Source organism: Strigops habroptila, chromosome 2 (assembly GCF_004027225.2).
Source record: "Strigops habroptila isolate Jane chromosome 2, bStrHab1.2.pri, whole genome shotgun sequence".
NCBI classification, from domain to species: Eukaryota; Metazoa; Chordata; class Aves; order Psittaciformes; family Psittacidae; genus Strigops; species Strigops habroptila.
In genome coordinates, this window is record NC_044278.2 from 58821547 (window position 1) to 58845229 (window position 23683).

General features: G+C 42.4%; 1 protein-coding gene across 8 annotated transcripts; it reads left to right on the forward strand.

Moving 5' to 3' along the window:
- The first annotated feature begins 285 nt into the window (after positions 1-285).
- On the forward strand, positions 286-19219 carry LOC115603667 (interleukin-1 receptor type 1-like). Of its 8 annotated transcripts, XM_030475753.1 has the most exons (14): positions 642-873; positions 1169-1367; positions 1443-1516; positions 1920-3643; positions 4230-4350; positions 6674-6917; positions 7227-7413; positions 10875-11037; positions 12521-12586; positions 13138-13258; positions 15044-15192; positions 15487-15630; positions 17076-17237; positions 17731-18240. In XM_030475753.1, the coding sequence occupies exons 4-14, from the start codon at positions 3623-3625 to the stop codon at positions 18120-18122; spliced, it is 1770 nt and encodes a 589-aa protein (XP_030331613.1). In that variant the 5' UTR covers positions 642-873; positions 1169-1367; positions 1443-1516; positions 1920-3622; the 3' UTR covers positions 18123-18240. The 8 variants fall into 8 exon arrangements, 7 of the variants coding, with proteins under 7 accessions (XP_030331613.1, XP_030331614.1, XP_030331612.1 ...); XM_030475754.1 differs by having other exon boundaries at positions 642-1367; positions 17731-19219; XM_030475752.1 differs by having other exon boundaries at positions 642-1367; positions 3468-3643.
- The last annotated feature ends 4464 nt before the right edge of the window (positions 19220-23683 follow it).

Consider the following 23683-nt stretch of genomic DNA (forward strand, 5'->3'; position numbering starts at 1 on the left):
TCCAATTCTGTGTTCGTCACACTGCATTTGAAGAACTACTTTGAATAACTCTGACTCCAGCCGTGGCACAGAGAATTAAGAAATAGCAGAACATAGTGAACATACTGTTCCCAGAACAAGCTAAGTAGCCTTTAAAAAATGCCAGGCTACTTACTAGCAACTAAGTAAAAACTTCTGGCTAAATGGGACTAAATCTGTATGCTCAAGCTTCAGAACCCAGCATCTCAGTCACATGTGGCAATCCGGGGAACTTGGACCAAGCTGGCAAAGCAGCCTATTGAAGAAGCAAACAGGCCAGCTGACGTCTCCGAGATGCTCCCGACAACAGCCTCCACACACGCGTGGGGAAATCCCTCTTCCAGCCACACGTTCACTTCCACTAGGGAAGCCTGCCCGTCCTACAGGACAAAACAAACGCCGGTCACCCCAAACCTGGAGGGTTTCTTGCCGGCGCCCCCCGACTGTGGAGGCCGAGCCCTGGACGCGGCGGCGAGGGGCTGGCTGCTCAGGCGGCAGCTGAAGCGAGGCGCCGCCTTTCAACGCATAAGCGGCTCTTGCTCAATCTCCTTGGTTTCCGTGGCCTGGGTTTAATCAGGTTTAAAGCCGGCCTGCCTGCGTGCGCCGGGACACCTGCCGCCGTGCGCAGCGGCGGGAAGGGGCGGGCAGAGGAGGGGAGGCGGGCAGGCGGGCCTCTCTCTCCTCCGCGGGGGCACTCAGGTTTGCGGCCAGGGGCGGGTGAGGCCTTGCTGGCAGGAGCTGCCTGTGCAACGGGGCGAGAGGCGACAGCGGCTGCGGGGCTGCCTGGGCTTGCCAAAACGCGGCAGCGAGGGCTCCCCCGCTTCGCCCCGCCCCGCCCCGGCAGCGTACCTGCAGGTAGGCAGCGGCGGGGACTCCGCGGGGAGCTGGCCCGTCCTGAGGGAACCCGCCTGCCCGTGAGGTGGCTCAGCCCGACGTGGTGCCTCCCGGGGAAAGCCAGAGCAGGGGACAGAGCAGGGGTGGTGTGAAATCTGCTTTGGCAGGTCACCGCTTTCCTCTGCGCCTGGCGTGGCTCGGTTGTGAGAGAAACCGACAGAGCGGCGTTTCCGCGGAGTTAAGCCGTGCCCCCCGGGTCTGGCGGGTCTCCTGCGAGCACCCCAGCCTCCCTCCATCCCCGTCCCCTTCCCCGCAGCGCCGTTCCCGAGCCTCTGCGGAGCTGCAGCCCCTTTCCAGGGACCGTTTCCAGGGACACGCGTGAAGAGCTTCAATGAAGAGTATTGGGAAATGATTTCCTGCCGACACTGGTGAGGGATGTCAGCGGATCGCAGGAAAACGGCTGTCGAGATAGTGTCGGTGCTGTAACTACATCCCAGCTCTCCAGTACTGGTTAGGTACGCAGTGGAACAAATGCATATATTCCTCGGCAAGAGAGGAATATATGCATTTGTTGTGATCGTTTTTGCTAGATCAAAACTGAGGCACTTGATGATGTTCTCTTGAAGAGGCACAGCGTACCTTGCAGTTAATAGAAGCGTTTAAGGTAATATGAATATATATATATATATGTATTTTATGGCTTATGTAAAAGAAATGGTGTGATACTCTTTCGGTCAGTTCTTTCAATTCTGAGAACATGGCTGTTGTGTGTTTTTGCCACAAGTGTGTAAAAATTAGTGAAAGGCCTGATTTTTCAAAGTTCTGATGAGATTCGTGATTTTGTTTTAGCTGTGTAGGTCAACTTCAAAAGCACTAGAGAGCAGAGAAAAAGGTGGCTGTACTAATTTAATGACAGATTTTAATAAGAGTTATGCTTTACTATGTGCTGCCAAGGATGCTGTAATTGTAATTCAGGTGCATGTGTCATTGAAGACCTCTTTCAGGCACCTGGCTATTTTATTTTTCTTTTTTTTAAATCTTAAATTGATAAAAATATTTCCTTTCAGGGTAAAGCTTTATGAACATGGCCTCAGATACATGGAACTTTTTTTCTTCTGGAAAATTTGGGCAAAGATAACTCCAGCTGAGTTCTGTCCTGAGTAGCAAAGCTCTACACATTGATTGCAGGCTCAAGATGTGGGCAAAATGGCTGGGAAAAGGGAGAAATGTACTTGTTTATCATGGCAGAATATGGTGGGAAAAGCACTTGCACTCGATATTTGTTATTTTCATCATTAATTATGTGAATGCATGCAAATAGCAAAGCCTAATTTTGCCGCTGCGTATACGTTCTGCAGAACTGGAAGTTTATTCTTCATGAAGTCAGACAAGAAGGAATCTCCTCCTTCAGGAACAGTTCATGTGTGTGGTTTGACACAGGGCTTTATATATTTGCAGGTCTTCCATGTTGGCAAAAGGGCAAGTTCTAAACTTAAAGGGATAGAAAGTACATTGCATTTATAGAGAAGCAGGTTTCTGGAAGACTTTCCATCAGAACATGGCAAAATAACTGCTGCTGCATGTCCTGAATCTACTGCTGGGGCAAAAAACCTGCTTGAGAGAGCATGTGTGAGTCAGAACACTAGAGTCGAGTAATGCTGTAATGGAACAGAACTAATGAAAAAACAGTGATTTGGAGAAGTCGTAAAGAAAATGCCGAGTCATAAGCGGAGCTTGTTCAGTCCTTTGTTCAGTCCTGTTTTCACTTTATTTCCATTATAATGTTTTAATCTATTTTAAAATTGAAAAGCAGAGATTTTCAGAGTTACTGTCTGTCACAATTAGTGAAGGTTGGAGCTTTTGTACAGACACCCATAGCCCCCCTCCCGTGAATTTAAAGTTTTATGTATTCCTTCTTATGCTCAGCATTCTTGCAGGGACTCATACCTTCTTGCAGCTAGGCAAGAGAAGACCTGCCTGGTAGTTTGAATGAAGTTTGCAGAGGGAGGAGGGGAGAGAAGGGCAAGAAGGAAGCAAGCAGGCACTGCAAGCAGCAGTGTGGGTGACTCAATATATGGCACACTTCTGAGCCAGTTTGGTGAAGTAAGACACAGCAGCCGGAAGTGTCGTCTTTGACTATTGCAGAAATTGGCGATTGGCTGAAGATTCTTCGCAACAGGATAGGGTTCTCCTACTTATCCTTCGGTTTGAGTAATTGCATTTGTCCTTTCACAGTACTGTAAAAACTGGTAGGCTGAGTAGGAAAAAAAAAATAAGGCAGTAAGGCAGGCCCAGTTAAGGAACAACTTGTCAGAGGCAGGCAACTAATAGATCCTTCTCCAAAAATTCTGGAGAGACAATAGACAATTCGGGCATAAAAAACCCCTATAGGATAGGTTATGGGAAGATATGAATATGGCAAGGGAAAACAAACAAATAAAAATTTTTGTGTTTGTGTTCGTCCTGGAAGAGCATGGATTTTGGTATCTTTTCGTATGGTTTATCTTCCATGGAAGGGTCTGTGTCAAATTGAAGAGTCAGTCCTGGCAGTTAGAGAATAAAATGATCCATAATAAAGCACCACGATTGGCTGATACTCTTGTGTTCTTTTGTAGTAAATGTTTCATTTAAAGCAGCTTTGGGACCAACAGATCAGAAAGTGATTAATGGGTTCTTCATCTTCTGCAAGTGATCAAAAGAGAACCAGGAAAATAGAGACCAGTGAGCCTGGTATCTGCAGCAGGCAGCTGGGAAGGCATTGCTTTAAATAATGGAACCAGTGGAAATGAAGGTAAATTATGCAGGGGAAAGAGTCAACAGTGACTTTTGGAACGGGGTGTCATGACTCTCAAATGCTAGAAGTGTGTTAGAATTGTACACATGTACGTGAATAGGAGACATGGCTGATACAATCTGCCTTAATTTACAAAAGGCATTCAGCAGAGGCTGTTAATGAAGGCAGACTGGCTTCATTAATGTAGCTGGAGACAGTACAGAAAAGGGTGGCAAAGATGGGCAGAAATATGAAATTAGATTCCATCTAAGGGAGAGAGAGAGAGTAAAACTGTAGCTTGGGAAAGCGAGAGCTCAGGAGGAGTGTGCTAGAAATGTAAAAAATCCAGAGTACTTGACAAGCTGAATAGGAAATGTTCACTCTTTTTACTTTTTTTTTGTTTGGTTTTTTCCTCTCTCTTTTTTTTTTTTTTTTTTGCTTTGTTCTAATAATTAGGTGCTGTCAGGTTAAACAAGCAGGTAACAGGCTCAAAACAAGCCAAAGACAATTCTTATATTTGCTGTATCCTGTATTAACTGTGTATTGCAAACATTGACTTTAAATTGTGGAAACCACTAATTGAAGGGTTTTTGCATTTCTGCAGGGAAATATGACAGCAAAAACATTGGGTTTGTGTAATATCAGAACAGCATTTCTGTTTTTAATTATTGCAGGTAAGTTTGTTGGTGGCTATGGAAGGTCTTGTTCTGAATTGATTCACGCAAGTAATACTCATTTTCTATGAAAATGGCTGTAAAAGTCAATTTATGTGCATGCCAGTGAGTTCTTTTAAACGGTCCTAAAAGCAGGAACCTGTAAGACATAATATGTGCTATTTTGTGTACTATATTATCACAGAAGCATTTAGATTGGAAGCAAACTCTTGAGATCATCTAGTCCAACGTCCCTGACCTACCCAGGGTCAGTTAGAGCAGGGTGCCCAGTACCATGTCCAGTTGAATTTTGATTATCTCCACAAATTGAGACTCCACAACATCTCTGGGCAACTTCCAGTGTTTGATCCCCATCACAGTAAAAAAGTGTTTCCTTATGTTCAGATGGAATTTTTCAGTGTTTCAATTTGTGCCTGGCTCTTTGTTTTTCATTCCCTCCCATCAGATATTTACACACGTTGGTAAGATCCACCTGGATGCTCCCTAAGCCTTCTCTGAGCTGAGCTGAACAGTGTCCCTGCTCTTTCAACCTCTCCTCATGTGAGAGATGCTCCACTCCCTTAATCATCTTTGTGGCCCTGTGTTGGACTTTCTCTAGTAAATCCTTGTCTCTGTTGTACTCACCAGTGGCCTCACCAGTGCTGAGTAGAAGGGAAGCATCACCTTCCTTGACCTGCTGGCAGGTTCTAATGCAGTCCAGGACACTGTTAGCCCTTTTTTGCCATGAGGGAGCATTGGTGGCTCATGTTCAGTTTGTTGTCCATCAGAACCCCAGTGTCGTTCTCTGCAGATCTGCTTTCCAGCTGAATGGTCTCTAAGATGTCCTGGAGGTGCCTAGGGTCATTCCTCACCAGATGCAGGACTTATTTTTTTGAACTTAATAAGGTTTCTGTCAGCCCAGTTCTCCAGCCAGTCAGGTCTGTCTGAATGGCAGCATGACTCTTTTGTATGTAAACTGATGAAATGAGTTGTAGTTTAACTTTATAGAATGTGTGCTTAGGATTTTTTTTTTCATACTGGAAAATAGAACTATTTGACAATAATGTAACATCTAGATTTTTGTAAAATTGCTAGGCTACTTAGTTGCGACTGCTTGTTTCTCCCCTTTGGCTGCCAACCAACAATCCGGTTCATGTTTAAAACATTTCAGATGGTTCAGATGAGTTGCTGTCATAATCTTGTCATTCCACCTGGAATGTTGCAGCAGTGCCAGACTGTTAAAAGAAAAAGTTCATTAATTTCTATTCCTTGAATTTCTAGGAAGGCATTTGTTTGGAGATGGTTTGGGTTTGGTTTGGGGTTTTTTGTCCATGGAGGAACAAGTTGCATGGTTCACCAATCCATTGGACAGTCTGTTTTTTGTGAAGTAATCGTATGGAAAGGTGGTTATTGGCTGCCCTCCCTGCAGTAGCAGAGACCAGTAGCTAGGCAGGTGGGGGAAAGTTTACTTTGCCAGTTCTCATAAAAAGAAATGCATGATACCCAGAGAAATAATCAAAAGCAGTGAATGGTTTTTCATGCACAATGTAAGAGTAAAGAAAGTGACCGAAAGTAAAGTATTCCTCTGCTTGTTGTGTCCTACTCTTTTTTTCCTTACACATTTGCTACGGGTTGTTATCAGAGACAGGGTTTTGGGTTAGACAGACACTTACATGACTCTCTGTAGCTGTTCTGACATTCTAATCAAACCAGAAATTGTAGATAAATACAGTACTGACTCAGAAATGTAACCATGGTATGTGGAGTTGGTGCTTTTTTTGTCATACTCCCATATGGATCTCCTTGTGTTAGAAAGAAAGAAAACGAGGTCATTGATAAGTACATGTAATAATTCCTCTCTAAATGCTCATAAATTGAAGGATTAGTTTAAATTTCCATAGCAAACTTAATATTTGTACAACAGCAACTTTAACTTCAGTGTTCCTTTAGGACATTTAGGTACTGAAAGCATCTTCTGTCTTGAAGGCTTACTTTGACTACAGTTATGTGAAATTAACAAAGACCTTGAATGTGAAATTTGTGCTTGCATGTGTGTGTGTATGTAAATGGGCATGAAACAGGCTGGAGAAATACAGGTACTTCAGTAATTTGCATCTGAACTAAAACATACAAATAACAGTCTGCTGCAAATAAGTCTACACAGTGTAAAGTTTGTGTTAAAATAACTTTCATTTCAGTGGCGTAACTATATGTGCGTATCACTGACGTATACTTTAGTTTGTAAAGATAAAGGATTATAATTGTATTTTTAGTAGATAGCTTTAGAATGGAGGTGAAAACTCCAATGGACTTTGTAAATGTAATCAAGAAATGGCTTCAGTATATCCTTTTACAGTGTTTGAGGTTTTCTTTAATCTCTATTTCTTCCCTTTAGAGAAGTGTGAAGCCTATGATGTGATGTTGAGGCAAAGTCTTGTGCTTAATGGGCAGCCTCTTGCTATTAAATGTTCACTGGAAAAGAGCTTGAGAAGTGAAGACTACAACTTAACATGGTATAAAGTTGGTAACCAGACAGCTGTACCTAGAGACAAACTTTCTAGAATTCATCAGCAGAAGAATTTAATTTGGTTTCTTCCTGCGATGTTAGAAGATTCTGGAGATTATGAATGCGTCATAAGGTGAAAGTTTAAAAAAAACCAAACATTGTTACAGAAATGAGTTGCAGAGGGAACAACTTTTATAAAGAAAGTAGAATTTTTGGGGTAAGAGAAATACTGATTGAGAAAGGAGATTGTGTTCACAAAAACTAACTTTAGGTTGGGGAAAGTAGGTCTCGTTTTGGGGTTTTTCTCCTAGCAGGCAAAAGTAAGTCTATTAGAGAATCTAAACTTCTCATCCTCTCTTTCTTCTCCAAAAAGACTACCATATATTTTTGAGTTGGAAAATATGCCAAATAGGTTAATTTAATTATGTTATATCAATTGCAGGAACTTGACAAGCTGCTGGAGAATGTGTACAAAAGTAACGGTTTTTGAGAGGACCGATGGTTTATGCTTAAATGAAAAATTTGCTGTAGGGGAGCTGATATTTACATTATCATCTGCAAAGGTTGTGTGCCCACACTTGGATCATTTCAGGAACGAGAAGAATTTTCAGCCTGTTCGTTGGTACAAGGTGAGAATGCTGTGGCTTGTGCTGTCTCGTAACTGTCCATTGTTTAAAATATAAATCACTGATATTTGTGAATTGTAGGAGAAGGCCAAAAGATTTACTGTAAATAGTAGAAAAATGCTTTGAAAGCAAATCGGAAGAGGATTAAGGCTTTTTTAAAGGAGTATACAAGTTTTTCGATTAACAGGGTAGAAATTCAGCTTTGATGTGGGAGAGACGTTGACCACGCATCCCCCAGGTGGCATCTTTTGACCTGTTATCGAAAGACACTGTGGTGAATTTCTTTTGTGTGTAAACAGATTTAGAATGTCACTTGTGAGAGATGGCATATCCGTTATGTGTTCAGTATCGCTCCATTAGATAAATGGCATTTCATATTGTTCACACTTATAGAATCATAGAATCATAGAATCATAGAATCGTAAGGGTTGGAAAGGACCTTAAGATCATCTAGTTCCAACCCCCGTGCCATGGGCAGGGACACCTTGCCCTAAACCACGTGGTCCAAGGCTCTGTCCAACCTGGCCTTGAACACTGCCAGGGATGGAGCATCCACAACCTCCCTGGGCAACCTATTCCAGTGCTTCGCCACCCTCACTGTAAAGAACTTCTTCCTTATATCTAATCTAAACTTCCCCTGTTTAAGTTTGAACCCATTACCCCTTGTCCTACCACTACAGTCCCTAAGGAAGAGTCCCTCCCCAGCATCCTTGTAGACCCCCTTCAGATACTGGAAGGCTGCTGTGAGGTCTCCACGCAGCCTTCTCTTCTCCAGGCTGAACAGCCCCAACTCTCTCAGCCTGTCTTCATACGGGAGGTGCTCCAGCCCTCTTATCATCCTTGTGGCCCCCCTCTGGACTCGCTCCAACAGCTCCATGTCCTTTTTATGTTGAGGACACCAGAACTGTACACAGTACTCCAAGTGAGGTCTCACAAGAGCAGAGTAGAGGGGCAGGATCACCTCCTTTGACCTGCTGGTTGCGCTTCTTTTGATGCAGCCCAGGATACGGTTGGCTTTCTGGGCTGCAAGCGCACACTGCCGGCTCATGTTAAGCTTCTCGTCAACCAACACCCCCAAGTCCTTTTCTGCAGGGCTGCTCTGAATCTCTTCTCTGCCCAGCCTGTAGCAGTGCCTGGGATTGCCCTGACCCAGGTGTAGGACCTTACACTTGGCTTGGTTAAACTTCATAAGGTTGGCATCGGCCCACCTCACAAGCGTGTCAAGGTCCCTCTGGATGGCATCCCTTCCCTCCAGCGTATCAACCGAACCACACAGCTTGGTGTCGTCGGCAAACTTGCTGAGGGCGCACTCAATCCCACTGTCCATGTCGCCGACAAAGATGTTGAACAGGACCGGTCCCAACACCGATCCCTGAGGGACACCACTCGTTACAGGTTTCCAACTGGACATCGAGCCATTTACCACAACTCTTTGCGTGCGGCCATCGAGCCAGTTTTTTATCCACCGAGTGGTCCATCTATCAAATTGATGTCTCTCCAATTTAGAGACAAGGATGTCGTGCGGGACAGTGTCGAATGCTTTGCACAAGTCCAGGTAGATGACGTCAACTGCTCTGCCCCTGTCCATCAGTTCCGTGGCTCCATCATAGAAGGCCACCAAATTGGTCAGGCAGGATTTCCCCTTCGTGAAGCCATGTTGGCTGTCACCAACCACCTCGTTGTTTTTCATGTGCCTTAGCATGTTTTCCAGGAGAAACTGTTCCAAGATTTTGCCAGGCACAGAGCTGAGACTGACTGGTCTGTAGTTCCCTGGGTCTTCCACCTTCCCCTTCTTGAAAATGGGGGTTATATTACCCTTCTTCCAGTCATCGGGAACTTCACCTGTCTGGCAGGATTTTTCAAATATGATGGACAGTGGCTTAGCAACTTCATTCGCCAGCTCCTTCAGGACCCGTGGATGGATTTCATCAGGTCCCATGGACTTGTGCACGTTCAGGTTCTTAAGATGGTCTCGAACCTGATCCTCTCCTACAGCGGGCCTAAGGTCTTCGTTCTCACAGTCCCTGCATTTGCTTTCCAAGACTTTCGTGGTGTGGTCAGAGCATTTGCTGGTGAAGACTGAGGCAAAGAAGTCATTAAGAACCTCAGCCTTCCCCAAATCCAGGGTAGCCAGTTCTCCTGATAGCTTCTGGAGAGGGCCTACATTGTCCCTAGTCTGTCTTTTATTTGCTACGTATCTATAGAATCCTTTCCTGTTATCTTTTACATCCCTTGCTAAACTTAATTCTAGCTGGGCCTTAGCTTTCCTAAGCTGGTCCCTAGCTTCCCGGGCAATGCTCCTATATTCTTCCCAGGCCGCCTGTCCTCGCTTCCACCTTCTATAAGCTTCTTTTTTCCCCCTCTAAGTTTCCTCAGCAGCTCCTTGTCCATCCATGGAGGTCTCCTGGCCCTCCTGCTGCACTTTCTTCTAGTCGGGATGCAACACTCCTGAGCACGTAGCAGGTGATCCTTGAATATCGACCAGCAGTCTTGGGCCCCCCTGCCCTCTAGGACTGTATCCCATGAAACCTTACTAAGGAGGATCCTGAAGAGGCCAAAGTCTGCTTTCTTGAAGTCCAGGGCAGTGAGCTTGCTGCACGCTCTTCTCACTGTCCTAAGGATCTCAAACTCAGCCATCTCGTGATCACTAGAGCCAAGGCTGCCCTGGAGCGTCACATTTCCAACCAGTCCCTCCCTGTTGGTGAGCACAAGGTCCAGCCTGGCACCTCTCCTCGTCGGCTCCTCTATTGCTTGAAAGAGGAAGTTGTCTTCCACACAATAGAGGAGCCTCCTGGATTGCTTGTGCCAGGCCGTACCGTCCCTCCAACAGATGTCAGGATGGTTGAAGTCCCCCATGAGGACCAGGGCCTGCGAGCGTGAGGCTGCTCCTATCTGTCTGTAGAGCGCTTCATCCACAGAGTCCTCTTGATCAGGCGGCCTGTAACAGATCCCCACCGTAATGTCCCCCATTGCTGTTTTCCCTTTGATCCTGACCCACAAACACTCTGTTACCTCATCACCCGTCCCCAGACAGAGTTCCATACTCTCTAGCCTATCACTGACATAGATAGCAACGCCCTTCTTTAAAGGCTCTTTATATTACAAGAAGGTAGTGCCTTCTGCAGCACTCCTGCCTCATTTAAAAAATTAAGTCTAATTATTAAGTGATTCTTCATTAGTGAATACTTTTACAAATCCTGATGCTTGCATTTTGCTTTCTTATTTCTCTAACATTAAAAGTTGTATTCTATGGGAAAGGTACTTGGAGTATCTCTGAAATAAAAACTCAGAGCCAAAAGGAAGTATGTTTTGCCTTTTATTCCACTGCCCTTGCTCTTCATCAGCCTCTGCAAGGCATCCATCCTTATGGTGTGGTCCATTGAAAGTTCTGCTTGCGTTAAAGAGAGACAAAACACAGAAAGACATAGTGATATGAATTAACAGAGTTTTCTACACATGTTTAGGACTGCCAGCTGCTGGAAGGGGAAAGGTTTGCCTTCTCAAACAGCGATCTTATAATTTTCAATGTGACTGTACATGATCAAGGAAACTATACGTGCGAAACAACATATACCTGCAATGGAAAACAGTATAACATTTCACGAGACATCAGTCTGACTGTAGAAGGTAAGTAGATAATTTCACTGTGTTTGTGAAAATTTTGTCCAAGTTTCTCAAAACTAAGCTTAGAAGACCCATACATAGGGCTACTTGTTTCTACCTAAATGTGAGGGAAGGGAATGCTGACAGAAAGATTATGTATTTTCTAGAGTACGGAAATGGAATTTCCCCTTTAGTAAAAGTCTGAAATAGATGAATTGTACTCTGAAAGTATTTGGCTCCAGGTTGTATTTGTGGGGTGCTGGGTCACGGGCTATCCAGATTGTAGAGGAATAATACTGTAGATACTTCCTCCGCACCTGTGCATGCAATATTTACAGGATTTTTATGCCACAGAACAGCCAGTCCACCATGAGCATGTGGAGATTTGGAAGAGGTGGGGTGAAGAATAGTTTAGCTTCAAGTCAGAAGTAATTGACTACCTGAGATATAGGGGAGATTTAGAATCATATAATCAACTTGGTTGGAAAAGGCCTTCAAGATCATCAAGTCCAACTGTTACCCCAGGACTGCCAAGTCCACCACTAAACCATGTCCCTGGGGGCCTCATCTACAAGCTGCAGGTTTCCACCTGTGCCCACAGCTCTGCTTTTCCTTTCTGCTGCCTTTCTTTGGCATGTCAGCCCTTCCTGGGCCTTTGGCCTAGGCGTGAGCTGGACAGTGGCCAGTCGCCTGTCAGCCTGTGGCTACCAGCCTCTCCTGCTGGAAGCTGAGGAAAGAGGAGGGTGAAAAGATGCCAGGATGCAGACACTCCAAGGAGGAAAGGCAAAGCTGGCCATGCCGTCCCTGCCTGTGTGGGACTGAGGAGATGGAGGAGGAGGAAGCTCTGGGTGGGCTCTCGGTGAGAAAAACGGGGATTCGAACCTGGGACGCGAGAAACCCGAAGCAACTATAACCAGTTGGCGCTCCGTTTCTGCCACCAGAGCTCCCCGGTGGAGGCAGCGCACAGCACCCCCTATAGCCCGCACACCGCCCTGCGCCCCGTCCCGCTCATACCCACCAACACGCACATCACCTCCCAAACCACGGCACCCCAACCGCAGCCTGCCCCGACCCGAGCACACCCACCCATCCACCTCCACTCTTCACTATGAGGGTGGTGAGGCCCTGAACAGGTTGCCCAGAGAAGCTGTGGCTGCCCCATCCCTGGCAGTGTTCAAGGCCAGGTTGGACGGGGCTTTGAGCAACCTGGTCTAGTGGAAGGTGTCCCTGCCCATGGCAGGGGGTTGGAACTAGATGGTCTTTAAGGTCCCTTCCAACCCAAACCATTCTGTGATTCTGTGATATAATTTTTTCAGTAATTGAGTAATGTCTGTTATAAAATTGCTGACAACCTTGTTCACAGGACAGGGTGGGTGTGTTTTCCTGTTTTTGTTTTAGTTTGCGCCTGGGTTATAGAGCATAGAACAAACTGCAAGTGTCCTGGGTTTTCTGAAAAGCACTTTTCTCTTTTTTTTTTCTTTTTTTTCTTTTTTTTTTTTTTTGTAAGTGAGCCCACCGAAAAAGCCCCCTGAAATATCTTATCCAAGAAACAACTCCATTGAAGTGGAACTTGGTAAGTTGTTTTTTCTGTAATAAAATATGATTTTTGTATCTTAGTGAAAATTTGTACTCTAGGAGTGCCATATTTTGTGTCTTCTTGTTTTTTGACATAAACTAGTTCAGCGACCAGCTCAGTTTCCCTGTGTTGATCTCCTGAAGGGGTAGTGTTTGGAAGTAAGAGGGACAAGGCATGTTGCTTACGAAGTCCTAGGGAAATTTATCAGATGCAAAGAAAGTTGTAGGGAACCCAAGTGATTCTCTGCCACATCTGTTGCTTTCCATCACTCTGGAAGAGATTCTAAGGACAGATCCATCTTTGAATCTGCAGGGAAAGTGATGCCCCAGAGAGAGGCATCTTCGTCTTGGATTTAGCCTCTTCCATCCTACCAATCTCTTTCTGAACCTGCAGATCACTGAGTATATAGACCCTCTGCTAGAGTAACTTTTCTGAAAGGGTGTGGGGGCATCCTTAGTTGGTCTGTGTTTGGAGTCTGTGAACAGGATTGTATAGAGTTTAATTAGATTATGGAAATTAACTTTTCACTTTGTAACACAATTTTATAGGCTCACAGGTTACAGTGGATTGCAATACAACAGGTGCTGATGGGTATGAGGTGTTTTGGACAAGCAGTGGTGTGTATATTGATGTATTTTTTATGAACAGAATTTTTGCAAGTCCCTATGAGTAAGTATATTTTCAGATTAGAAAATACCATGTTGGCAACCAAAGTGGAACTTTCTCCCTTTGGCATTAAAATATTTAACAACAGTTTTCATTTGCTTAAATAGCTTTCTTTGTAAAGATTCTAATGCTTGCCTCCTCCAGTTCACTTTATGCTTTGATGTAGAAACTTGAAACATAGTAGGTACATGGACTACACGTGTGATTGTGCTTTTTTTGTTCATTGTAAAAATCTGTCTTAATTTCCAACCTGGGGAAAAGGTTTTTGTACGCTTACAGTCTCATAATTGTATTAAAACTGTAATTGTATTACAACTGTAATTGTATTACAGTTTCTGTTGAGCAGGCTCTGGCCTGGCAGAGACCTCTTACAGTTGGATCAAGCATGTCCAGGCACATGATCTTCAGACTGTCTCTTTCCTCTGCCTGCTTTCCCTTCCCAAAGTTAGACCTGATTTGAAAAAGCAACTAAAATTGGAGCAGAAGGCAATCTGTTTTTCTTAGGTATGACAGGCTGGGAACTAAAAATTGTAGGGTTTTTGTCAGCTACCATCTCGTGGTTGTTCTATGAAGACAAAATGTAATCATTTTTGTAAATTCTCAAGCACTATGTATGACCAAGAAACTGGCGAAGAAGTGAGAATGATATCTCCAAAGTAAGAATATAGTTGTGAGAAATAAGTCCTCATCATAAACAATGGGGGGAAATAAAATGCTAAATTGAGTGCTCACCAAGAGAAAACCCTATACAAACATAATATATTGTACTGTCACAAAGAATTATAATGTCATTAGGCCATAATGCAGAGGCACATGGTCCCTGAATTGATCTCATAAAAGCAATGTTAGTTTTTGTACTTCCTAGCATTTAAATGGTCATCTTTGCAATGTTAATTGCATCATGCAAATTAGTCATTTGCATTAGTGATGTTTATTCATTCATTTCTTGTTACAGTGTGGTTCTATATATAGCCTTTAAGATGTATTTCAAGCTTTTATTTTGCATTTTCAATAGTAACTAGAATATGTTTTCAGGAAAGTATAGTGCTTGGCGAAGTAGTTGGTTAATTTTGCGTTTGAAATCTATTGTTAACAAGAAAGTGGAATCCCTCATTTTCCTGGTGGTTAAGAAGTTGTTTAGGTCACACATCACGGTACACATGACTAAGTCAATGTGCAGCATAATGAGCATTTCTGTGTCCTTGTGCAGTGTATGTGCGATAATGGGTGTCTCTTGATGGTGCAGCCTGACACTTCAGCTGTTACAAGTCCTTTCGGATCCATGGGGTGAAGCAACAGTTTAGACACCACTCCTTACAGCTGAAATAGCACTGAGTTGCTGGTGTCTGCTGCAGGTCACCACCTTTGATGTCCTCCCTATTCCAAAGCTGCTTATCACAAGATGACACCTCTTTGTGCGTCACATCATATTGTGGAATTTCTCTCTCTCCACCTACTCTTATAGGGGCTGTGAAACCTGTAACAAGAGTTTGCTTAGGTTTGTAAAATACGTTTTTGTACTTCAGCCTACAGAAATCTTGTATTCTTTGCGGAAACACGGCTCCAGATAAGTTAACATCTTGATGTTTTCCAGCATCGATGCTAAATCTCAGTAAGAGGCCCAACTGTTGTTTGGCTTTCCTTCATATAATGTAATTGTTCATCTGTTCTGAAGTGTGGTTGCCATTTGCAGATGGAAACAACCATTGTCATGCTGCAGCTGTTAGTGATGAAGCCATTCCAGAGAGGGCTGTAGTTTTATGGCTTTATTTGTCACCTTTTGGATAGGGAGGAAACTTCTTACGATGGCCGCCCTGCACATTCTGTGAAGCTAGTAATTTTGGAAGTGAATAGTGAAGATTATGAACAACCATTTGTCTGCCAAGCTTCAAATGCCTTTGGGCAGGTTGCATCCTATATTATATTAAAACACAGAGGTAAGAAATGCTTTTGTTCTCGAGGCCTGTGTTTTTCTTGACCTCTCCAGAAGAGGTTTTGATACCAGATGCTTATATATCATGTTGGTAGAGGACAGATGAATTACAGTTTGCAGTATGCATGCATGTACCTGTACATAGGGAAGGAATCACTGTAGTAGTGTATTTATCATTATTAAAAAAGTAGATAAATGAAAGTGAAAAAATGATAACTCGAATTCATATTACATTTGTGTAAAATATCAGATTTGGACAAATTCGACATTTAAAACCCGATCTTATATTTTTATGCAGCTCCTGACATACAGAGGTGGCTGACTGGAGGCCTTCTCTCTCTGTTAATTTTAACATTTATCACTTTCATAATCTACAAGATTTTCAAGATTGACTTGGTGCTTTGGTACCGTAATTCTGTCTGTGCCTTTATGAGTAAGGAAGGTATGTGAATGTGACCAGGTATGTTTGTGTAACTAGCCTATTGACTTTTTCACATGCCATTACTTCTAGCAATGTGATTATTTAGTAGGATGTATGTGGAATTTCCTTGAGGAATTTTCAGATATGCACAAAGACATTTTGGTGGTGGTGGGGATTTCTTTTTTCATTCATATGAGTAAAATAATCATAGTTGAGGTAATAAACACTGCATAATATGGAAGGCAGTCATGGTGAGATAAATCAAAAGGAACTCCAGGTTATTTCCAAATTAGCATGTTGCTTTTTGCTTTTCTCTAAATTAGTTTCTTTACATGTAGATTTATGGTCACTCTGATGATGATCAATAGGTGTCAGCAGAGCTACATCCTGTAAACTATCTGTTTAAAGATGTGTATTATATTTATTATATTATATTATTGAAAATCAGACTTATTTTCTCAGAGATTAATTTTGCTGGCTTTGGTTTTGTTTTGTTTTTGGGTTTTTTTTTTTTCCCCCCAGCTTCTCTCTTTTACTCCTTTCCTTCTAAATCCTGGCAGTTAGTATGTTTACATGTCAAAGAGAGAAAATGCTACTATTTTTCTTATGTGTTTTGATTGCTGTGTTGTATACTTATATTGCACATGTGTGAAAGAAATTGGAAGAAGTGTAACGTTACAGATATTTTGCATGGCAGTGCTCAGAATTAGACTGACTGAAGTTCCCCGTAGCTTGAAAGTAAATGAATTCCAGGCACTGAGATAGTTAATGCTGAACAATGGCTGTTGTAAATGTTTTCACAGGAAAGGAGTTTCAGCTTCTGGTTGAAAGTTCAGTTTTCCCAGAACACTTTAATAGCATTCTGATGGGGGGGGGGGGGAATCAAAGAAATTATGTTTTGTAGCTTGTTGAGCTAAACTTAACTTGTTGAGTTAGATCAGATTTTGGTTTGGTTTCTTCATTTCTGTTTATTATGCAATTTTAACTCTCAAAACCTCAGCTGCCTTCTGGCCTTTTCTTCTACCTGCCGTTCCCCCACAGTAAGAATTGCCATTTCCTCTTGTGGTTAATCAGGAGTGGAGAGTGACTCCTCTTGAATTTGTTCCAGGAGAGGGTGAAGGAAGTCCTTCAGGAGGACACTTTCCTAATGTCCTGGCACCTCTGGGGTTGTGGGCTGCTTCTTGCAGGTCTCAGGTCCTGCATCCAGCTCGCTTGCTGGCACATCTGTCCTTGTGATAGGAAAAGAAGCCAGATTCTGTGACTGAGCGTTCTTCTTTTGATCTGTAGAGTGTTTTAGTGCTTTGATGTTATTCTGTCAAATGAATCATGTCCCCCCCCGCCTTGCTATTTTTGAACAGCCCAAAATGAAATCTTGCAATAAAGACATATTGCTGATTTTTAGGTTTGTTTTTTGTTTGTTTTTTGTTTTTGCCTTTTTTTAGTTGAAACATTTGTGTTTGTTTTAGATGGGAAAATCTACGATGCATGTGTCCTGTACACAAAAAGCAGTGGAAGCAGAAGTTTCTATCGCCTGGAAACCTTTGTTCATAGAATACTCCCTGCTATTTTAGAACAACAATGTGGATATAATCTCTTTATATTAGGAAGGGATGATTTACCAGGAGAAGGTATGCTTTAATCAGTAGAGTGCAATAAGTGGTCTTTTGACACACTGTTCTCAGGTTAGAAGATTACATATACAATTAAAAAATGCCTGGTTTTGGAAAACAAAGCTGTATTTGTTTTTAATGAATAATTTGTCCAATGGGCAATTTTTTTATTTTTAATTTTTTTGGTTTCTTACCAAAAATTCTGTTCTGCTGTTATGAGAGTCAGCACTTTCTTTTCAGTGATGAACAAATGAGGATTCAGCAGCATTATTAATAATATTGTTGAGGGTTTTTTGAATAGTATCTGCTCCTGGGAACTGAAGAAAACAATTTTTGTCAGTAATTTCATGCAATGGTTGATGAATCATGAATGACAGTGTGGAGAGCTTAAACATAGCAGTCCTCTGATTTAGCCACTGCTCCATATAAATGCAATTTTAAAATTAAGAAATAATTTACAGCAGTTGTAAAGTTTCTATGCAAACTTTGATTGTTCCTTCATTACTTCCAGCTGTGGTCAGTGTTGCTGATGAAATCCTTAAGCAAAGCAGAAGACTGATGATTATTTTGGGATCAGAAACATCTGATTGCTGCCTGTTAGAAGACACCACTGAACAACAACTAGCTGTGTATAATGCTCTCATCCGTGATGGGATTCAAGTGATTCTTATAGAAATGGATGAAATACCGGACTACACAAGCATGCCGGAATCAATCAGATACATTAAGCAAAAACATGGAGCTATCCGATGGAAAGGGGACTTCTCAGAGAAATCTTGTTCAGCAAGTGCACAATTCTGGAAAAATGTGCGGTATCAGATGCCATCCAGGAAAAAGATACCTTATTCTGAGGTGTATTTGTTGCCCCTGACTTTGAACCATTCTGCAGCAAAGGGAAGTTAAGATGCACTTATTAAAATAATACTGAGAAGGTAATTCTGAAATGCGTATTTTGTTTGGGGACTTTGTTTGGTTTGGTTTTCTTTTACGCAAATTCTTCATATTAAAAAGTAAATGTTTTCTTCAAGGAGTAAAAAGTACGCATCTCTTCCTCAAATTACAACCTAAAAGAAAAGCTCTGTGCAACCTTATTGCTGTTCTGAGTTTTGGGTAGTGACACAATTTGTTGTGTTACTCTCACACAGATAAAAGAAGCAAATGTTGCTGATAGTGGTAGGCTATTAAGTAGTTGTGGCCCACGTAAATGTAAGAGCCACTGACAAAGCAGCTGTGAAATCAACTTTTTAAAATTGAAACTGCAGTTGATAATCTGTTTCTGTCAGCATTCTTCTAGTTATTCTGTTCCTTGTTGCCTCTCTGTGATTGTCTGAATTCCTCATAACTGCAAGAAACTTCACTGTGCAAGCTTTGAGGTCCCCTCCTGAGCAATAAGGCCTTATCCTTGCTTCTTGAAGGCACTGAGGAATTACATGATATAGCAGGTATATTTAAAACTCCTCACAACACTAAATGTGTTTCAGCTGAACAGTTGGCACCAGATGTATTTAGCAAATGGAATGGTATCCATGGCTTTTTAGACATTTATTGAATAATTCTGTGATATCTGGTCTATGGGGTGTTTCTAAACTTAGTCTCTTGAAATGGTCAGGAAACTGAAAATACTTCAGATTTCTTGCAGGGCTCCAGCCTTGAAGAGTATCATCTGAATGCAAATGTGAATTCTGCTTGCCTGTTTTTTTTTTTTGTTGTTGTTGTTCTTTCCAACCCAAACCATTCCATGCGTCTATGATTTAGTATGATTATGTAGGCATTTTAGTATTCTTGTGTGAAAATGAGTGTGGGAGAAAGGTTTCAGTTATTGTGGTTAATTGTTAGCTAACTACTTGAATGTAGCATGACATGAAGTGGCTTATCCTTCTATCATGGGACTTTATTTTAAAGCTGAATTTTGTCTCTGTTTTCTCCCCTTGGAAACTTTTTTTTGCAATTCACATAGGAAAACACACTATTTTTTGTGGTAATATAAAAAATCTCATTGAGACAGATGTGCTGATTGCTCTTTATTAAAAAAACCCTATTAGTTGGCGAGAGGTCTGCTTCTGGAAACTTGATAGCTTCAGAAGGAAAAGGCAAATGCAGTGTAATCCATGGAAAAGTATTTGTTCACCACAACGTAGTAGATACATCTCAATTTGTTGTCTGTCTATGCTGACAGAGAAAAGTGTCTGAATGGTATGTGGTGGAGGATACATTGAAAGCATTCTCTGCACCATTCTTTACTTTTCAACCATAACTGTATGATATTACTTCTGTTGGCTTGTTCTCATCAATTTATTTGTCACTCCAGATTGCCCCTTCCCTTTCTTGCCTTGTGATTAACTTGTTTCAAATTTTCTTATTCCACTGTGTCTTTCCATCCACATTATGAGGCCAGTTTTTTCTGGAAGACTTTACTCCTTTCATAATTTTCCTCCCATATCCGGCTCTCTTATCTTTATGACAGCTAGTGCTGAGATATGGCCTGTTTCATGTTCTGATGTACGCATCTGTGACTGTATTAGTTTATGGATAGAGGCTTATATGATGAGAAGGAGCATGTGCTCTGAGCCCAAACCCAGAATGAATTGTTACAACCTGGTGGAATCTATGCAATGGCCGCAGACAGGACAGCCCTGACTGACTCCAGAGAACTCCCCAGACCTCTGGTTTACTCAATAGATGCTACAACACACAGGTGCAGGAGCAGTAAGAGTTTCTGCCACTCATCCCTATGCTCATTATTCCTGAGACTAAAGGCAAAGTACACCACTTGATGTGTATGCTTGTTCTCTTTTAAGATGGGGTAATATTAACCAGGACTTGATGCATTTGTTGAGACAAACTGAACATAAGTCACTAAAAATGAGCTAGAAAGTAGTACAAACCCAGTCCTCAGCCCAGGTTAGGATTACTTTCTGTGTTGAAATTGGTTTGGAAAAGGAGTCTATTGTTCACTGGGCATCATGGGATAGTTAAAAAGTAAAGTTCATGTGTAGACTACCTCTGAGAGAGCACGTTGGTAGCTGCGGCATTACAGCAGGAGCTAGAGCTCAGCTTGGCAGTGATGGTGACTAGCAGAGATTGGTGTTTCATCCTGAGGAAAGGCAGAAAGCTCACCAAGTCACTGAAGTGAATTTTCTGCTCCAGAAAGGTTGTTTTTTAATTGCTGCTCCAGATTGGGTGATTTAGATATGTAAATTCTCTTTCTAGTTCATTTTTGCCCCCAGCCACTCATTTGATCCTGACCTAAAAGCTTTTTGAGCACGGCAGTAGCTGTAGTAGAAGAGGAATTTTGAACACTGCCTCGTTAGATGTTTTTATTTTGTTTGGTTTTTTCTTCACTGAGTAGTTTTCCTGATGGACTTAATTTCTGTTGGCAATTACTGAATCTATGGTCTCTCTTTCACTTACCTCACCAGCAATATGTATCAGGGAGGTGCTTCCTTTTCCTGCATTGTCCATGGAAACACACCCCACTGCTGCCTCATGTCTCCTTCAATCTCTAATGCTGGTTTTGATCTTTTGCACTTTTTCGCTCACTTTATATACTGTGAATACATACAAGTTCCCTGAAAGATGGCAAGGATCACATTCTGGTCCTTAAGAAGCTATTTTTAATCTCTTTGAGCATATTGTTTCTAATACCCATGCTGTTTGTTTGGTTTCTATTTTTCAAATATGCACAACTATTTCTTCTGTGCCATGGAAGTGAGTGACTTGGCCGAGAAGATGAATTTGGAAAGAAATTTGAGCTATGTACTCTTACCCTACCTCTGGTTCCTAGGGAAGCACACTCAGACTGTATCAACTAGGTCTGTACTTTCTGGTAAGGTGTGACACAGCCACATCATTTCAAATGGAGCTTAGGGGAGGTGGGAGGACAAATGCGTCTTTGTAAGAGTAAAGAAGTTACAGACAGGTACAGGAGGCTGTAAATTCTCCCACTTCTGAAACGGTGGATAAGGAGGGTCTTTGGGAGTCACAAAAAAAAAAAAAAAAAAAAAAAAAAAAAAAAAAAATTCATCTGCCCCTTTAAAACAAAAAAAAGCAAAAAAATTGGCAGTTATCTTCTCTACATATTGCCTCCAGGAACAACCAGTGAAAAAGCTAAAGAGCTATCTTGACAGGGACACTCGCAGTGGGAAAGAACTTGTGTGCCATATGTGCCCCTACCATCTGTGTACACTCTCTTCTGGGTCGTGACATCTGGTTCTGCTTTGATAGCTGGCTCCAATTCCTGTATTTTTAGAGTAAACGGGACTTGATTCTCCTCTGAGACTGAAGAGAATAGACCACACGCTGACTTCTGCAAGAAAAGCCAAGTTTTTCGTAAAAATATGTCTCCCCACCCTAGATCTGAATGGCTTGGTTCACGTATGTATTTAAATGAACCAAGGATGTGCCAGCACCATCTGCTGTCACTTTTAAAGAATTGCTAACTTTGGTGTGTTTGACATTTTTGGAGGGTTGGGCCATAAAGTTAGCTGGGTACCTGAATTAGGAGATGAACTGGCTTACCACTGAGGAAAGAATCATGTCCAAGAGAGCAGACAACCGAAGATGGGAAGACACCAGGGGCCCCAGAGTGAGGGTTGGTGAGGGAATAATAACATCTGCCATCGGAAAGGGCTGTGGGGAACCTCAAACCCCGCAGCAGTGAGCTGCACTGGCGCTGAGCTGTGCAAGGCCTCCACCTAGCCTGAGGCTGGAGCTCTCCCTTTTTATAAAAGGCTACTCTGTTTACATACGATCCTAACGAAATTCTGTTGCTAATAATGCCAAGCCACAACACAAAAAAACCCCCAACCACCAAGAGGGTGTCCAAAAAAGTAGATATTCTGATGACTGCTGTACTGAATTATACTGTAATTATTACTTTTAGTGCTCTCCCCATCCTTTGAGGAACTAGCAGGGAATTTAGTGGAAAATGAGAATTTTGGCATTTGAGACTGCACATCTGTTAATTCACTGCCTCAAAATTAATTGGGAAAGGGGGAGGAGTAGTCCTCTGTAGAGTTGTGTTCCTTTATCAGTCTCCAGCATATGTCAATTAGATCTGGCTGCTTTATGTTGAGCAGCTCTTCCCACTGCTTATTCCAAGAAAAAGACTATGAATGGAGACCACTTCATCTGGGATCTGCATTCCAGGAGATCAGCCATGTGTGATGGTTGGAGGACCATGTGCTCCCCAGGCAATTGAAAGTCCCACAGCTCACTTGGCATGGTGAAGTATGGAGAATTTGTGCCTAATTTAACTATCTAGCCCACTGAGCTGGGAACAAATGGATCCAATGGTCACATAGTGAGAAAACTGTGGAGTCTGGGATGCTAAAGTGTCTGTAGGACCCCAGTCTGCAGGTGGACAGCAGGCAAGATTTAGTAGTCTTGGACTCATTGAAGAAAAACTGCCCTCAGAGAAAAGCAGTCAGGCATGTCATGAAGAACATCTCAGACTGAGTATCACAGCATTCCTGGGAGCAGGAAGCTCTGGCCAGTTTCCCTGGCTCTGATAATTTGCGAGTCCAATTTCACAGGCAGTGTCTCTGCTACCTGCAATGATCAGTGCCCAATCCTTGCCTTGGATGGTGTGCCAGGTCCCAAGGGACCTTGCAGACCCTCTTTTTCATGCTAGTATATATATATTTATTTTTTTTTTTTCTAATCTAAAGCCATATGATTTGTAAATTGAAGAGAGTTTGCAAAATGAAAGTGATTGGGTGTTTTCAAAGACTATCTAAAACCTTTGCCAAAATCTCTGTGGATCAAAATTTTGCATTTGGATTAATGCCTGTCTTAATAATATTAATAACAATATTAATAGTAACGTTAATAATAAATGCAGCCAAATAAAAAAATCCTTCCATGGCTCAGGCAAAATTATTCTGAGTTCCAGAACTAATGGTGAAGATGAGACTTTGCAGAAAGTGACTAAAGCAATTAGCACAGGATTGTTGGGGCAGAGCAGTTTGTAATGCTATGTTCTCAGTAGTAGCTGGATTTTGTAGTGTGCACTCAGATGGCAATTCTTAAAGTGTTATGGAGTATATGCATTAGGATACATGAACGTCATCTGATGACTGAAAAGTCCAAGAGCAGCCCCAGGCATGCCTTCATGTGTAGGCAGTATTCAAGCCAGGTTGGATGGGGCCTTGAGCAACCTGGTCTACTGTGCGGTGTCCCTGCCCATGGCAGGGGAATTGCAACTATAGATGGTCTTAAGGTCCCTTCCAACCCAAACCATTCTGTGATTCTAAAAGTACAGTGCTGCCAAAGCTGAAATGTTCTGCTCCAGCTGTGGGGAGGTTGTGAGCAGTCACTGGTATCCTGGGAGAGGCAGGGAGTTATGGGAGAGTCAGGCCATGGACTTGTTTCTCTTTTTCTTCAGTCTATCTTTCTCTTCCTTGAAACCCACCAACAGAGGCTGCCTCTTGCTCACCTCATACTCAGTGGTACACAGTTGCTTC